The 18749-nt window shown below is 44.1% G+C and overlaps 1 protein-coding gene across 2 annotated transcripts in view; it reads right to left on the bottom strand.

Moving 5' to 3' along the window:
• Window positions 1-18749, bottom strand: part of LOC133114467 (protein sidekick-2-like) — a 76860-nt gene that overhangs the window by 30600 nt on the left and 27511 nt on the right. For both annotated transcript variants that reach the window (XM_061223890.1, XM_061223892.1), the window contains exons 2-9: window positions 7317-7476; window positions 5809-5915; window positions 5362-5509; window positions 5138-5271; window positions 4276-4387; window positions 2538-2728; window positions 2249-2332; window positions 933-1127 (exon numbers count right to left, since the gene is read on the bottom strand). In XM_061223890.1, the coding sequence (XP_061079874.1) occupies window positions 933-1127; window positions 2249-2332; window positions 2538-2728; window positions 4276-4387; window positions 5138-5271; window positions 5362-5509; window positions 5809-5915; window positions 7317-7476 (1131 nt within the window). The remainder of the gene's footprint in view (window positions 1-932; window positions 1128-2248; window positions 2333-2537; window positions 2729-4275; window positions 4388-5137; window positions 5272-5361; window positions 5510-5808; window positions 5916-7316; window positions 7477-18749) is intronic.

Genomic DNA, 18749 nt, shown 5'->3' with positions numbered 1-18749 from the left:
ACACACAAGCATGGATGCATACAGTACTGTGCAAAAGTCTTAGGCACATAAGCATTCTGTAAAGCAAACATTCTTTCAAAAATAATTAAATCAACATTTAAATCCAAGAAATGTACTATAAATAGCAGCGAACAGTTAAAAACTCAATGAAATCAAACCTTTAAAAATGCATCAATTCTGCATCAACTGTCCAGCAGGTTTTTTATAGAATAGCAGCTGGTAGGTTGTACCAAACATATTGGAGGACTTGTTCAGTCTTTGACTGTCTCACTTGCTTTTAGCTCTCCAGATAATCCCAGAGCCAAGATCAAGTTTTTGTCCGAAAATGGATCTATTACTTAATATGTTACTTTATTTAACAAAATGCTTTCACTGTAACATTTACTTTTTTGGAAATTGAATGTTTGAAAATGTCAAAGTTGCTCTTTTCTATTGACACTAATGCAGAAAATGAAAAAATAAATTGTAAAAGACTTTCTGCCAATTTATATTTAAAAAATCTAGGGTGCACAGTACTGTACATACACACACAAGCATGGATACACACAGACACACATACACACACACACACACACACACACAGACACACAGACAAACAGACACAGGCATGGATACACTCACCCATCTACACACACGCACACATACACACGCACGCACGCATACGTGCACCTATGCACACACAAATTCATGCTTGCACGCACGCACAAACACTCCCACACATGCACATTTTCCTTCTGTTTTTCTCTGCTATGTGATAAAAAATGCATCTGCTAAAAGCATTCCCCAGACCAAATACTAAACTGTCACTGAATTAAGAGGGAGAGAGAGAGAGAGACAGATCAATGGAGAGAGACAATGCAAGGTGGAGAGATGGACCATATGAGACAGACAAAAGAGAGGTAGAGAGGGAGTGACAGGGAAGGTAGGCGTACTGGTCACAGCAATGTAGACGCTGGTCTGGACCTCTCCGGCCAGGTTGCGGGCGAAACACTGGAACATTCCGGTGTCGTCGGGCAGGAGGCCGTTGATATGCAGGCTGCCCCCCACCAGCACCCTGTACCGGGGCGTCCTGACTGGGCTGATTGGCACAGCATCCTTATACCACACTATGTCAGGCTGCGGGACTCCTGCGGGCACAGGCAGGGGAGGGAGAGCAGTACTGTACCCATCCATCCTGCAAACCCACGGATGCATTATACACGCATTTTACATAACCTATACGTACACTATACACCACATACACCATACACACACTGTACAATCACTATACATGCACTTTACATGACCTATACATACACTTCACACCACATACACCATACACACACTGTACAATCACTATACATGCACTTTACATAACCTATACATACTATATACACACACACAACACATACATAAAGCACATACACCAATGACACATTTCTTCAAATTTTAAAGCGATTTTATTTTGATTTTTTTTACAGTTAGTTTCCAAATAAAAAAAGGAAAAAGCTTGGAAACCCTGTCAGTTAGTACTTTGTAACTCCTGCTCGGGCAGCTATAACAGCTTGTAAATGCTTCCTGTAGCCAGCTAAGCATCTTTAAATTGTTCCCCATTCTTCCTGGCAGAAAACCTCTAGCTCAGAAATATTCTTCGGCCTCCTTGAATGTATGGCATGTTTGAGATCTCTCCACAGATTTTCAATAATATTAAGTCTGGGGACTGTGGCTTTGGATCATTGTCTTGCTGGAATACCCAACCTCTCTTCAACCCAACCCTCTTTGGTCAGTCCAAAGCACATTGTTCCAAAAGGCTTCAGGCTTCTTTTTCGTTTTTCTTTTGCATACTTCAGAGGCTTAATTTTGTGTAGAGGTCATTCTTTCTGGAAACTCCATTTTGAGTTCAGCTTTGCTTTCAATCACATACAGATTCATTGAAACAGACATTGAAACCAGGGGGCCCCAAAGTGTAGACACACTATTCACTGATTATACACAAACAATACACCATATATGCACTATACAAACAATATACACACACACTATACACACAATACATTATACACAGAAAACATTCATGCATAGATTATGCACACATACAGACTCACAGACACACAAACACATGCACAATCAGACTCACAGACACACAAACACATGCACAATCAGACTCACAGACACACAAATACATGCACAATTAGACTCACACAGACACAGACACAGACACACAGACACACAGACACACACACACACACACACACACACAGACACAGACCTTTGGCCTGGCAGGGGATATCCACCACCTTCTCCATCTCAGCGGTGATGCGTTTCTCCGGCTCCTTCACAAAATGGGGGGGCTCTGGAGAAGCAGAAGGGATGAACGCATATCAGAGGCTGAAACTATCGCAGTATTTTAAAACGGGGAACAAAAAATATCGCTAGGAATGCTAGGGAATGGGGCGGGGCAGGTGGTGTGGGACAGTGCAGTGAGTGCAGGCACAGGTGACGGAGCAGTGGGGTGAAGGTAAGTTTAAGGGGAGACGCATGGGCAGGTGGGCAGGTACCAAGCACGTGCAGGTAAGCCCCGGCCCTGATGGACGGCACTCTGCTGCTGAGAAGCCCTGCCTCGCACTCATAGAACCCACTGTCCCCGACGGTCGGAGAGACCATGGTCAGCCTGCGGTTAAAGTCGCTCAGACCGCTGCTGACCACAACGCCGTTCTTCCGCCAGACTATACTGAGCTTTGTAAGTGGTCTGAACAGAGAGAGAGAAAGAGAAAGAGAGAGAAAGAGAGAGAGAGGGAGGGAGAGAGAGAGGTTAAGAGGGAAATTAGACAGAAACAGGGAAAAAGGAAGGTCAGTCAAAAGGTGTCACCAAAACACCTCATTCATACCTAACACTCAAATCAAAGTTTCTATCTTATATCCTCGATGTCCTAAGAGATACTCTGTGCTATTTATGGTATTATTTGTAGGGATATATTGCAAGTATTTGCAGTAGCACTACCATTTCCAGCGACAATATTCGCTATTGTCTTCTTTTAGATTGTAAAACGTTTAGCTGCTGTGCATCTGACATTTATATCACGCCTTTGGCAGAAAATCATCCGATTAGACTTACGCAGCGTACTTTTTTTAAAACATACAATCTATTTACACAGCGGGATAGTTGACCGAAGCGGTTCAGGTTAAGCACCTGGCCCAAGGGCACGGCGGCAGCAACTCCCCAACCGGGAATGCAGCACACATTACGCTACACTGCTGCCACGCGCATCAGTGTGCATTGGCCTCTGTCTGCCGCAACCACGCTTTGGGAACACAAACACGCTGCTGTCATCTTTGTGAAACAAGCTGAGGAGACAGAGAGGAGCAAGTCTCTCGCAAGACCGAGCGGCTTCCTTTCCTTCAAGAGGAAAAGAAACACATCAGTTTTATTTCCAGAACATTCCACTTAGAGCCGAGCCTCCTTGACAGACATTTCCCACCGGAAACCAACAAGATGAAGAAGCTAAATATTTGCACATGCATTCGGCATTTATTGACTTGATTTATTTACTTTATACATGGCAAGACTAACAAGAATTAGTCCTTCATGCCCTCTTATGGAAAAAGCTTAAACTCCCAGAAGGTTCAATGATCTAACATTTACATGCATTGATTTGGCAAACACTTTTCTCCAAAGGCCTTGGAACACAATTACGGGAAATGATACCAAGTGAAAATAACCAGGACGAATACAGGCACAAGAGTAACCGGCAACATTGCAAATAAGAAAGCTGATCAGACTCAACCAATGCAGGTGCAAGCATGGTGAAATATGACAAGTGAAATTGAGAAGATATAATGTACTTTATCGAACCCTGTGGGGTAATTTGACCTCTGCATTTGACACATCCGAGTTACTTTGGAGCAGTGGGCAGCTACAGTGCAGCGTCACGGACCAGTAACTCTAGTATGAGGCCAGTGTCTCGGTCAAGGGCAATGGCAGGAGTAGACCTAACCTGACATGCATGTGTTTCGGTGCAGGGGCAAGACGGAGTACCCAAACTCCACTCTGCCAGACGGGACCCAGAACCGCCTTCTTGCGAGGCAACAGTGCCAATCACTGTGCCACTGTGACACCCTAATTGGATATTGAAAATAAAAAATGTTCAATATATTTCAATCAATGTCAAACACCAGAATGGGCTTCCCACACCATGATAATTATCACTAATCTGAGGGAGACTCAAGTCCAGGCAATAGGTGTAAGATGTAACGTAATACGTATACTGTACTGGAGGGGGTGAGGGGGGCACTCACCTGGCATTAGCCACACACTCCATCACAGCCCCTGACGCCCCTATCACCACACTGCTGTTCCTTGGGGGGATGAGGATTTTGGGGGCGATGGGGTCAGCAGGACCCTCCACTTCTGTGAGAGTGAAAAAAGAGAAAGAGGCAGATGGAGTAGTGAGAGACAGCACAGTCATCCTCACCACTGACACACAGAGTTACCAGAGAGCTATAAAGAGGGAGCCTTCTATAGTCATTTACGTGGTGGTACTTGTGGTGGGTCTTACATGGCACTCATTTTACCTTAAGTGTGACATAATGCATAATAATTCTTGCTATAAACTTGCCTTTATAACTCCTTATAGTACATATGACCTATGTGTCTTCATGCTCGTTAATGCATTTTTGCGTAGTTGCCATTTGCCACTGCATTTGTGTATACAAATGTATTTGTGTGAACAGTAACAGGGTATTGCTGCGTGTGTGCGGTATTTGTGTGAACAGTAACAGGGTATTGCTGCGTGTGTGCGGTATTTGTGTGAACAGTAACAGGGTATTGCTGCGTGTGTGCGGTATTTGTGGGAACAGTAACAGGGTATCACTGCGTGTGTTATGCGGTATTTGTGTGAACAGTAACAGGGTATTGCTGCATGTGTGCGGTATTTGTGGGAACAGTAACAGGGTATCGCTGCGTGTGTGCGGTATTTGTGTGAAGAGTAACAGGGTATCGCTGCGTGTGTGCGCTATTTGTGGGAACAGTAACAGGGTATTGCTGCATGTGTGCGGTATTTGTGTGAACAGTAATAAGATATTGTTGCGTGTGTGCGGTATTTGTGTGAACAGTAACAGGGTATCGCTGCGTGTGCGTGTGTGTTATCTTGAGACTCACTGTCCACAGACAGCGTGATGGGCTGGCTGGTTTTATTTTCCCCGTTCCTGTCGTTGACAGCTTGTGCGTAATAGCGTCCGCCGTCAGAAGCCTCAGAGGACAGTATGACCAGCGTGTTGTCCAGGGCGATGGCTCTGGGGCGATGCAAGAGGTCAAAGGTCACCGGAAAACTGGACATTTTGGAATGCCTATACCAAGTGCCTAAAGCACCTAAAGGTCCTTACATTTGACTGCTGGGAGGAATCTTTCGTCCATCCCGGAACCATGTGATCTGCGGCTGGGGGAAGCTGTGCATCCGTGGGGGGGCAATAACTGCCCCCTCACCCTGAGACACGACCTGCGAACGCTCCCCCTCCTCAAACCCCCCCATGTCTGAGAGAGAGAGGGGGAGACAGAGAGAGATTTAATGCATTAATGCATAGTGGCCTGGGTGAGAAAAATACAAAGCTGCACCAGCTAAGGCTACAGAAAGTGATACAGTACAAGTAGAGTGGAGAAAGAAGAGAAACACACTCACCCACCACAGCGCCCTCTCCTGTACTGGAGTGGAAACACACACAACCACAGCCACAGTCACACTTAACTACGGCGCCCTCTGCTGTACTGGAGTGGTAAAGTCCACCATCACAGCCACACCCACAGACAGATACCAGAGCTAGCGCAGTACTAACATGCCACCTGCACTTCTGTGCTTCGCTGCAAGAGGGAGCCTACGCGGTTTCTGACGATACAGCGATAGAAGCCGGCGTGCGATCGCTCCAGGGAGGGAATCAGGTACCTGAGAGGGGGACAAGGCAAGGGAAAGAAATCAAACACCTGCACTTATCCTCTTACAACCCCGCTGGGGTATAATGCCATAATGATTTCACCCAATCTATTTAAATCTTTTAATGACTGCTGTGCTTCACCCCACATTTAACCCATCTCTTACAGCTCGTCTACCACCGATCTCCACCATTTTGTTTCTGGCCTTCCCCAGTTTCCTTTTCCCTGGTGTCCATTTTAAGGCTATGTAGGGTACACTTGCCTGCGGCTCTCTTAGCATGTGACCAAGTCACCTGATTCTCTGGTTCTTAAATTCCATTACTACACCGTGGCAGCCTGTCTTCATATTCACGTCTGTTGCAACGAACCTGAGCAGCGGTTCGTTACCTAGGTGGGGCCTATGCGATACTTTGTGATTTTGACATTAATCATGATTGCATCATTAAAGATGTTCCTTCCCCCCAATATATTTGAGCATACCCACATTTTTTATATCATTATTTTTTCTACCTAAAGTTATTGGTTAAGTTACTTTATATATTTAACATACGCAGAAATACATTTCTCCTTTCTGATGAGCAAATGGCAATTCTGGATTAATGGTCCACTCAGAGAATATGTATGCGCAGTAGCTACTTGCCCATATTCAATTCAAATCACTGCTCCTCAAAAAAGAAGAAAGAGACTATGATTGAAAGGTACATACATAATAAGGAAAGGGTAGATGTAAATTCAGTCTTGATGCATTAAAAAAGAAATTACCTCAAATCACAAAGAGGAAGATAAAGAAGCCCATTCAGGCACAGGATGGAAGAGGGAGATAAAGAAAGAGCGAGTGAGATATAAAGAGATAGAGACCAATGTTTTTACTCACAAGTACTTTTTTATTATACATTAGTGCATCCGCTGAACAAGTGATAGCACAATCAAGCACAATGGAGAAAATAAAGCAGTGGTCTCAAGGTCGTCGGCACGGAGGGCTGCGTGTAGGTTTTAGACCATAAAAATGACACATTTCACAGTACATACATTATGTGCAAACCTGCAACCTAACATAGCAAATAACTGAACCAATTACATAATGAAGATCTGAGGCTGGAATAAAAAACAACATACACACGGCCCTCCATGGCACTGAGTTTGAGACCACTGGGATTAACCACATCAGGCCCATATGGCACAAGCGCAACTCCCGCGAAATCCCGAGTGACCGGACACCATTTTAACCAATCAAAACCACCGCTATACTACCGTATTGAGCACATATTAAAACCACACTAAATTCTCAACCAAAGCCAAAGCCCCTTGGGATTTGGGCAGAGCCACTTGATATTGGGCTTGGTACTGAAAGGGTTAAAGGGACAGGACCAGGTTTGGGCGGGGTCCGGTCCGCACCTGGCAGCGCGCCCCTCACCTGTACTCCAGGGAGAAGCGAGTCAGCTCCGCCCCGTTGCCAATCCACTTGAACTCCAGCGGCCAGCTGCCCTCGGCCATGCAAGTGAGCACCAGCCGGTTCCTCTCCAGGTGCACCTGCGTCCGCACCGGCTCCATCTTGAAGTAGGGGGGCACGTCATCTGTGACAGAGAGGGCCGTTAGATAGCCCCCCTGAGTGGGACAGGAGTACATCCTGGTCGAAACGAGCAAAGAGCCTGATATCCGTTATCTTCCAGGGTAGAGTAAGAGAGGTCAGGTCAGAGAGGAAAATACCCCCTAGTGCTTCCCAGGATGGGTGTGGCACTGTGAACAATCACGCGCACACACAGACGCACGCAGGCACAGTCTGCTGTTCACGTTCCTCTGACCTCACGGAGCGGAACAAGCACCCTCTTAGCACCCCGACAACACAAACTGATAACCATTAGGGAATGGCAACTGGAGCATTTAATGGCTCACGGAATTACTGCGAGAGTACGTCTTGTAAATGGTGTGTGGGCGCATGTGCGTACTGTGTATATGTGAACAAATATGTGTGCGTGTGTGTGTGTGTGTGTGTGTGTGTGTGTGTAAAAAAGACAAGTATGACAGATTATAAGGTACTAATAATTAGCATTTATAATTGCACAAAAACAAACACAAAAAATCATGAGAGGTGCATACAGGTTGGTGTGTTACATGCAACATACATGTGTGGTGGTGTGTTACACATGATGTACGTATGTGGGTGGTGTGTTCCACATGATGTACGTATGTGTGATGGTGTGTTCCACATGATGTACGTATGTGTGGTGGTGTGATGCACATGATGTACGTATGTGGGTGGTGTGTTACACATGATGCACGTATGTGGGTGGTGTGTTACACATGATGTACGTATGTGGGTGGTGTGAACATGAGTGGAGTTGTGAATGGGGTGCGTAAACGGGGCACTTGGAGTGTGAGCTGATGGAATTCATATGAACCCCCCAGGGTGGGTAATTTGGCTGTAGGTTGGCTTTTGGGTAGGCGATAATATGACCCCACAGGGAGAGAGATCCTGGGTCGGGCCATTAAATGTACCATTTTGCCTTAATGGCTGCAATAATAAAATCAATAAAAGTACATGAATAGGCGTCGTAGCTTACCCAACTAATGTAATGAGAAGCTGAACATTCAATTCAGTTGAGCAATGGAGCAAGAGTCCAGCGAACCTCCCCCAAACATGTATAGGTACCCTGTACTAGGCAAAATCATATAAACTCACCCGCAGTCACCAACTCTCACGAAACCCAGAGCTTTCTGATGATTTTATTTCTCAAGTGTTTCATGGATTATTTTTGTAACGTGCATCATGCTAACACATCACTGGGATGCTTACTTTTGTGTGGCCCCTGACCACATGGAACTTTCTGTACTTTTAAACAAATTCAAACAATTAGTTAATCTGATAAATCTCATAAACCCCATATCAAAAACCTCATTACCACTCCCCAAACTAAGCCCAAATCTTTGTCGCCGTGCTGGTGAGGATTTTGGAGTGCCCACTCAGAGAAAATGAGGACAAAAACACTCTGCCAAACACGTGTACTGTTCTCTTGCAGTGAGTTTAAAAGCTTGTTCCGCCCGTGGACATTGTCTCTCTTTATGTGCAATGCAGACCCACTGGTGGCAAGGAGACTTCCATAAAGTCCTGCACTCCGAGGTGCTGGGTAATCAGGAGTATATATTTTTTAAAATCCGATCCGTTGCACTTTACCTACAGTAACCCAAAGAGCTGGAAACAACAACCCGCTTGCAAAAAGGCACTAAAACTATTTTCCTCTGCTCTAGGAGAAGGACAAAAACATTTTACTTCAACTGTAGGAACTGTAAGATATGTTATGTGTAGATTATGGCCTTAGATAGAAGAACAGGATATTATATATTATGTTTCGAACAATGCTGCAGTCCGAACATCAAAGAGTTGTCACTGAAGAGACACCAGAATACAACTGGACAGTTGAAATCTACACTAATTATTTACTTTGTTCCTGTGGCACTGAAGGTGGAATACTCTGGCAAAGTCTGGCTTATCTGTTTCTCTCATTCTCTTTTCTGGTATTTGCAATTCAATGTCTCCAGTTTTGTAAATTCTAAGTACCAAGCTTACATTCAATAAAGAATGTATAATTTAAATTAATTATCCTATTTGTCGGCTTCTTAATTAATGCATTTATTCTTAAGATCCGATATAGAGTTTGTTTTTGACTTCTTGGTTCATTCCACCAGTTTACTGTAGACTGACCTATCCAAGAATTTGGCAATTTAATTGATAATTGTCATTAATTTAAAACACATAAAATATATTGTATATGCAGGTTAAGCGAGAGGTTCCAGCACGCAATAACGCTTGCCTTCAGTATTCAGAGCGCTGAACATCTTAACAAGGTTATTGTTTGTTGCAACCGCTGGATTAAAAAAATAACCTTACAATACTTAATCCTCACTTCCCTGACAGAAAAGACTGACGGAAATATACCTTACAGAAACTGACTGGTGAGTAGACTGGAGGAGACTGTACTCAACCGACATAAAAGACCTGCTTAACACAGGCTGACACCCCCACTTCACCTGCAATCTCTCTTTCTCTCTGAGCTCTTCTCTCCCTCTGGTTTCCCTTCTCTGCCACTGCCCAGCTTACAGCCACCAGGGAAAAGCAGTTATTTCCATATAGGCCACTAATTACATATCAGAGGGTAGATTACACAGAGTGAACACTAAACACAACCAACAGGAGATCTCATTAACCACCAATCACGGTTGGACACACTGATCACATGACGTAGAGAGAGTAAGGAAGAAAGACATCATTGAATTTAGACTGACCGTGCCAACTAATAACAATTTGGCAAAGGGAGATTATGAGTGCTTCCAGGAAAAACACTGTTAGTACCCTTTCATGTTTTGTGGACATATGCCTGTTCTGAAAATGTGGAAATGTGCCACTCACTGTATAAACTGCATGTGTGAAGTGGCATGGCAAGGGCGACAGACATGATGAAAGCTGAAACAGGAAATTACATGTTTGCAGTATTCCCCTAAGCACTCACTGAATGATTGAATGGCGGCTCTGGGTACTGTGGCTCAATGTCACAGGGCAAGAGGGAGAAAGAAGCAACAGAAATTGCTCACAGATGGAAACAAAAGTCAGATAGTCATCAAAATCTTCCTACAACAATCTTTAACGAACCTGCAGTGGCTGAATGGGATAAGCAGATGGACAGATAAACAGATAGACAGGCAGGCAGATAGACAGAGAGAGATGGACAGACAGATACAAAGGGGGGTGGGGGGTGGGGGGGGGGGGTTGGTTCTGTCATCCCACTCAGCATCACCAGCCCCGGACAGTGGCCACAGCCCAGAGCAACAGAGCACGATCAGCAGCCTGATTATTCAATTACTGGGAGCCGGCCGTCATCCATCACCTACGCCAGCTGAAGGCAATCAAAGACCTGGCTGGCTCTCCTACAAAAAGCGTCCCGCTCAACAGTCTCTTCCCACGCCAACAAGGCCAACACTTTTGCTTATATCTTTTCTTTTTCCTCAGGAGACAGACCGTGATCCTGGCACAGTAAACCTACCCCCGTCCCAGAACCCCATCACCTCCACCTTTCCATTCTGCAGTCAATAGAAAGGAAACGTTTCTCTCACACTGATCACCCAAATCCTCAACTGTGAGATTTCGCCACTATCACTAATGGTTCTTTTTCTCAACTTATCTCCACATTGAGGGCATCATTACAGCTACTGTCTCTCTGCCAACATTCAACCCCCTACATGAGATGGTCGAAGAAGATAAAGGGAGGTGAAACACCAAGAGTGCGTCCCAATACTGAAAAAATGCTTCCTCCTTTCCCCCACTCAACTCCGCCCTCCTACTTCCAGGAAGGAGAAGAGTGGAGGAAAGGAGGGAGAGGAGAGCAGTATTGGGACACAGAAAGTGTTTTTACACCTCCACCTGCTCTCTCTGCTCTGGTGCACTATGAAACCGTACCTATGCCAACAAATGTGACAAGTAAGGTGAGGTGTGAATGACCATTACGAACTAAACTTAAACTTGAGTGGAGCTGCCACGGCCTGCCACACGCCAACTCTTATCAACTCGTCGAAAGACCCAGTTCTCTTCATCAAAACTGCATGCTCGGTTCAAGCCACTGAGTCACTTACAGCAAGCAGCTCCACTCAAGCTGATGTTTGCTGTAAGTGGGGGGGAAGGCGGGGGGGGGGGTAGCTCATGAAGTCTTTCATAACACTTAACAAAAGTTTATGGAAAATATGGTGCGTAAAAACGGAGGGAAAACACAGGAAGAACCAATTCTCAAACCGCCACGCGCAGCATAGTTCGTGTTAATTACACAAACTCTGCCATCTGCCGTGATTGTTTACACTTGCCTGGATTGTTAGGGTCTAATTAGTTGACGCGGAAGGGAACAAAAAAATAATACTGAACCACGCGCTCTCAACAAATTGAAACCTGCATTCTAAGTTTGCAGCTCTGTTTTTTCTCTGCAGAGAAAATAAACACCCAGTAATAAGATTTAGCCCGTTAGCGTCTCAAATGAAAACAAGTATGCCATGCACTCCGGCACTGCATTGTACTGTTATTAACTGACTAAAGTTATAAATGGTATATTTGTACACAGAAGGCTGCGTGACATTTCCTTAAAAATGTTCAAGTGGTGCCATATTAACACATTTTGTGTCATTGGCCAATATCCAATCCACATTTCTTGCGCTTGGTTGTTAGTCAAGCTTGAGGATTCAGGCTAAAGGAAGACCCCAGCTGGGCTGAGTGGCCTGTTCTGCTCATCGCCATGTTCTTAACTGCCTTGTTCGTGCAGGGAGGCTTGTACGGTTTATGTTTTTTCACATAACTCATTTATACAGCTGGCTATTTACTGAGGCAATTTATGTTGAGTGCTCTGCTCGAGGGTATGAGCGTACAACTCCTTAATCGCTATCCTGCAGGCATCCTCTCAACTCTGCTTCCTCGACAAATTAGGATTACAGGAAACCAGTTTACCTCAGACTAATTTAGAGTAGTATTACATCGATTTGCACATTCTGAAAACAAAGTGCTATAATAATAATAAAACAAAAAAAACATGAGGTTTTTTTATAACTAATTTCCATCCCCGATTCTGGCATTTTGTATTTCCAGGCCTCACTGAACCGCCCCAGTAAATTCAGGGTACTGCAGGGAAAAGTGCTGTCATCAAAAGACCTTTCTTTCCACCATGTTCATGTTCAGTTCACCATGAGAACTAGGCACCGTGCGAGAGCCAAAGCAAAATCTGCACCGCTCGTTTCATGACTAAGTTTGTATTTCTAATTGCATCAAGGTTCACTGGGACATGGTCATACAGAAGGTGCTAGCCAGCTTGCATTTGCTGCTTTTGTTCTGTAGTGAAAGTCCTGTTTATGTCATGGTGGTTGCACAGTAAAAGGTGTACATTTTCGAGGCCAGTGCTTCCTCTGGAAAGCCTCTGCTGCATTTTGTGAATAATCACAGTCTGTGGGGTCCCCATTCATCGTGGCACATGGCAGCTTGCACCATGCGGCCATCGTGAGCTCGGCCTAGCACGCACAGCTCCAGGCACCTCTCAGATGACTCATTCTCTGGAAACGCATCCTTTTTCTCCCTCTCCTTCATTCCAGTACTCTCGCTTCTTACCCCCTCCTTCGCATCCTGTCAAAGGCTTGTCAAATAGCCGGGCATCGGAGCGGCGAAGAAAAGCAAACTATTAAAAAAACATGCAATTATGCCATACGCGCATCATTTATTTGTTCTGCGAGACCATCAGCAAATGTTTAACGATTCTCGGATCCGCTGGCGGAGTTTTAACGCAACACTTGGAATAAACCAATCAATTTCACAGTGATCTGCGCGAGACAGTGTGGTTCCACCTGCTGTGGCTAACTAAAGAAGCAGAGACTCCATTATAATGGCAACAGATTTTACACACGCACCTTATACCCGGCGGTTTCTCTTGGCGTCGGCACTTCTGTCTGCCTGCCGTTGAAGTGATTCCAACGGATACGTCGATGAAGCTCATAAATATTTATGAAGGGACATGAGCGGAGGATACGGTGGCTATGGCTGCTCTGCACGGTGACAGCACTGGAGGCTCATGTCTCAGACTGGAAACCCCTGCTGTTTGGAAGGCTAGAGGAGTCTGTGGTGACAACCTTTCTACATTACATCCCAATTATGTGGAAAAGAAGCGAATTCACACTTTAAAAACTGCCATTTAACTCTCAACCCTCCAAAAAAAAACAAAAAAACATGAATAAATAATACTATGTCGAAAGAGCACACATTCTACTCGCGTGTGGTGCTACAGGATAATGGAAATTTCGAAACTTCTGCCTGTGGGGCAGACTGCCAATTTCTTCCCAATCGCGGGCATGGTGGATGCAGGTACCAAATTACGGAAGACCACCGGACCTTTTGGGACAGGTGGGATGCCTGTACAGAAGGACAGCTCTGTTCCTTGCAAACTACACAACATTGGGACCAACAGGTACTACCACTCTGCCAACACAAAAACTTCAGAAGAGATCAAAGTGCTATATCACAGGCCAGGCATGAATTTGTTCAATTGCTGTTGATTTTGATCATACTTGAATTTCTGTTAATTTCACAGAAGCCTTAGCACTCTGCTCGGCAGAGTTGCAACTTAATGCAGATACCTTTTTTGACAGTTGAAGTTGTTTGGGACGTGTTAGGTATATTTTTGAAAATTTAGTGAAAATTTACAGTTCAACTTATACAATTACAATAAGTAACAACCAACAAAAAAACCCCAAAGTGTATTCACTTTAAACAAAACCAGAAATTAGGCACGCTTCATTTTCAGTACAACCACACCTCCAACAACACCCTCTTTGCACAATGGCTTTACCACATAGTAATTAACCGCTCAATCAAACCTAATTTAAGCGGACAAAGTTTTTAACATTTTTTTAATTTCTTTATTTAGCGGCCTTTCATGCACAGTGAATCACAGCATATACATACACCTACAACACAAACATAGCACTAAGAAATAAACCATAAATGTCATAAAACTATGGTGTAATTACAATTATTTCATAAACATATAATAAAGATGAAACTGCCTGCATTAGATGAATCATCAAATCTGTCTTGATCTGGCCAAAATAAAAAAGAAAAAGAAAAAAAAACTAATTCAACTCAATACAGTATTTACTCATGAAGTGAGACTTTTTGGAAGTAAAATGATGGTGTGGTTATATAAACTAACCCATATAGACTGTTTCTTGGCCGAATCCACGGACCTGGTAATCTCTAGTGCCATTGCAGGGTCCTCATGACACCAACACAAAAGCAGCCTTTACTCACCTTACTTCAGTGCCTTGGCTGCTATCCATGATTTCCTGCCAGGTCAGCAGGTTGGAAGGTCAATTTCTCAGGAATCTCTCTCCCCAAAACTACCTTGGTGGCAGTCACAATACTGTAGTGTAGTGGTTAAAAAAATCCAGACTAACTCAGGGATTACTAGCGCCAATCTCAGGCTGGCAACTGCCATTATTGCTTTAAGCAATCTACTTAGCCAAAATTACCTCAGTACAATCGTCAAGTATAAATAATAAAAGCAAAAGCTGTGTGAAGTTTCTTTGGATACAGGCATCTGTTAAGAAAATAGTATGTCAACAATGTGACATTCCAACACTTAGCCTCCCCTTGCCTGACATTTACAGAGCACCATGCGTTTGACATCTCCATCTGCTCTCTCTGCTCTGGCCCACTCCAAAAGCACAACCATGCTAACAAATGCGATGAATAAGTGATGAGGGTAGTTGACGCGAACTGCCCCATTCTGTTGTCACTGCATCCAGCTGCGAGCATCTCCTTTGTCTCTGCAGGTAAAGCTCAAAAGATTCCACTAATTTAATCATAAATAAAACTTCGTTTTCAAATGTATGCATTTCATCCACTGTATTTAGGTACGGATAGCAGTCTACATTCCATCATAGGCTGGGACATTGGCTGTGACCCATGTGACTAGCGTCCCATGTAATTGACAACACCTTCTCGGATGCAGCGGTGATAATGGGGGGGGGGGGGGGGTGTTGTAACCCTGATGAAAACTTTACCAGCAACAGATCCACATTGCCACCAGGTATGATAAAGTTCAAGACCAATACCATTCCTAGCACTTTTAAAGCAGTGACCTGGGGACCACTTCGATAGTCTGCTAATAACCTGATCATACTAATCCCCAAATGCCCCCAAATACCACCCAAAGCTGAAAACCATTAGCGACAGGGAAGCTCTGAAGCAATGCTATACTGAGGCGACAAACAAACCGTCTGAACATGACTGACGGTTTTTTTTTGGTTTTTTTTACTTGGCTTGATGACTTCAATAAGTGCACAGATAGTGTTACATTCTATATTAACTTCTCTAAAAATGTATGCAGACTGAGATTGTGCGCAGAGAGAATAAGCCACGGGTCAGTAGAGAAGTTTAAAATGCTGTGTAGACAGAAAATTAGTGACACAAGAACAGGCGCATGCTGCAGACAGAACAGCAGGACAGCAACAGGCCCCAGCCCGGTTCCCACAGCAAACATGCCTCTGTGTTTACGGTTTATGTTTTACTGATCTTTTAATGTATGCAAGCTACCTACCCGTGCCTAAATAAACCCAATGTAAACTGTCTGAATAACTACAGACTTGTTGCCTTGAAATCTGCCATTATGGAGGTATTTGAGTGTCTGGTATGTAAGCAACTGTGAGATATTGTATTCGACTCTCACCTGTTTGCATAGAAGGCCAATCCTACAGCACCTAGAGGCCCCTATCACTAGCATACAGGTATTATTTCTCTGATAAACCTCTACTTCGGGCCCCATCTTTTCCAACACTATTACTGCAGCTTGGTGTCACACAGTCTCCAGGGATTTAAATTTCCTGCAATGCAGAAACAGGTTGTTAAATTTTAAGACTCTAAACCATTAGCTATAAGCATGAGGGCCCACAAGGGTGTGTCTGACTCATTTTCTATATTCAGTCTATGCCAATGATTGCATCTCACACTCCGACTGTGCAATAATGTTTAAGTTTGCCAATGACTTAACATTCGTGGGACTCTGCCCATCCAATGAAGAGACGGCCCACAGAGAAGTCATCTCCGAATTGGGCAAAAGGTATTACTAACATCTTACAGCTTAACATCGCCAGATGTTATCACATTATCACAATAGCAAAAGACAGCTACTACCATTGATCATTAATGGTCAGGAGGTGGAGTGCATGGACAGTTTTGATCACCTCTCTCAAAATGGAGGAAACCTCCATCACCATCATTATGAAAGAAGTCTCTTTTCCAGGACAGCTCTGGAAGTTCAGGATGTCGAGAGAGGGGATGCTTCCGGTTTACAGAGTGGAAATACAATCCGCTCTTCCCTTTTCAAGAACTTTCTGGGACAGCAAAACTGCTGCTCATGAGAAATAGAGAACAGTTGGATAGGATTGTACAAACAGCTTCTACATTCATAAGCACTGAGATCCCCTCTCTCTCACTCATCGACACAACCAAATTCAGCGGAAAGAACAGAAAATATTCAAGGAACCGCCCCAACCAGTAAAAGGTAAAGAGTTATGAGCATAAAAAGCGTAACATAACGCTTTAGAAATACAAAATAGACAGCCTCTAGATATTTACTTAACACCTCACAGGTCCATACCAGCACTTCACGACTTCATGAAGCAGGATTACTTTAACTGCACACCTGCACCTGGAACCCTCCCAAACTTGGAACAGCAAACTCAGTAATCCCGCTTCACGAAATACCTCCCAGTAATGTAGTAGAAGGCATGGTTTGCAGCAGCCTTTTACCAAACGGGAATGTGTAGTACGATTAATATTTGAATGTACCTGGCACTTTACTACTAATGCACCTGACATCTGCAATATTTTCAATTGATCTTTTCTGCTTTAAGCGTGTATGTCTTTATGATGAGTGTGTGCATTTATTCTATGTGCAGGTTCTAAGGGAGGGGGTTGGTCTTATGAAACTAGGATGTCTATCTTTGTATAATTCATGTTCTGTGAACAGAGACATATTCCTAGCAACTGCGAAACTGATTTGGCAATAATGCATTGCATTTAACTAAATCTGTGAGAGATGGAGATGCAACAGTTAATGTTAATAAAACCAAATCATTGGATTAGCAACCCGCAATTTGTTTAGCATGTGTTTGGCTCGGTCTGGTTGCTTAAAAAATTTCAAGCTAAATTTCTGAAAGAAGAAAGAAGATTTTGTTTATAATTTTGTGTCAAAATGTCACATCCATAATGCTGGAATTGCCCACGTATGTATACATGCATGCAAGTACGCATGCATCTGTGAAGAGAGACTTGCACGGTCGCATTGCATAACATGACATAACATAACATAATCACAAGAACAGTCTGTTCAGCCCAGCAATGCTCAGCTTTTCCTATCACTGAAATATTGGCAAGGTTCAATGTTCAACATACGTATGGTAGGCATGCATGGAATCACAAGCAAAACATCAGCGATAAAGCATTTCCTGAAGCAGTTACGGAATGAAGCCTGTTATGACTGCAACACCTTTCAGTGTACATAAGGTAATTCTGCATGAAAGCATTTCACAGCTGCCGAAAGCAGACATACTGACTAACAACCTGAAAAGAGAACGGTGGCCTTGAGTCCACACCCCACATGCAGAGTGACTGACAGTGCTCTGTAAGAGCCTTGTTATACAGGCAGAGTAGCAGGTGAATGAAGACCGTGGCATGTAGTATATTATACTGAAGCCATCACGCAGACGAGACCACCAAACCTTTCCAGCCAGCTTGCCTCCCCCCCATAGCCCCGCCCCTCCTCACAAAACCCCCTGTCCCCCTGTCCTTAACACGTAACCGCACACTCACAAAACCAAGGACTCTCGCCCACCAGTGCCTACTGAATCAATCCACTCGGCAAATACGTAAGATCTCCGATTCCACTATGGACTGGTCTCAGCTCACAAATCAATTCCGTGAATGGGAGAGAAGAAATATGACAAAACTAGTGGTGTCTTAAAGGTATTTTACACTTGACTATTGCCATCCATTCCCAATTTCTTTTTGCGCCAAATGTCCAGAAAGCACCCCAATCCCATCTACTGTAGCAAAAGGATGATGTCATCACCCACCATCCAACACACTCAGACACTGCTGCCACATTGTCTCCACGGTCTCTCCCATCTCTTGCGGAATCAATGATGTGCAATACAACCCTGTTTCACTCCCTGGAGTCACCTCTGCAAAGTAACCTTTTCTAAAGTACCCCGACTGGAACGGAGGATCCCAGGTGTGAGATCTCTCCGCTGTAAATAAAATGTAATCAATGAA

This window comes from Conger conger, chromosome 16 (genome assembly GCF_963514075.1).
Source record: "Conger conger chromosome 16, fConCon1.1, whole genome shotgun sequence".
NCBI lineage: Eukaryota > Metazoa > Chordata > Actinopteri > Anguilliformes > Congridae > Conger > Conger conger.
Note: the sequence above shows the minus strand (reverse complement) of the source record. Positions and strands in the feature narration are given on the sequence as shown.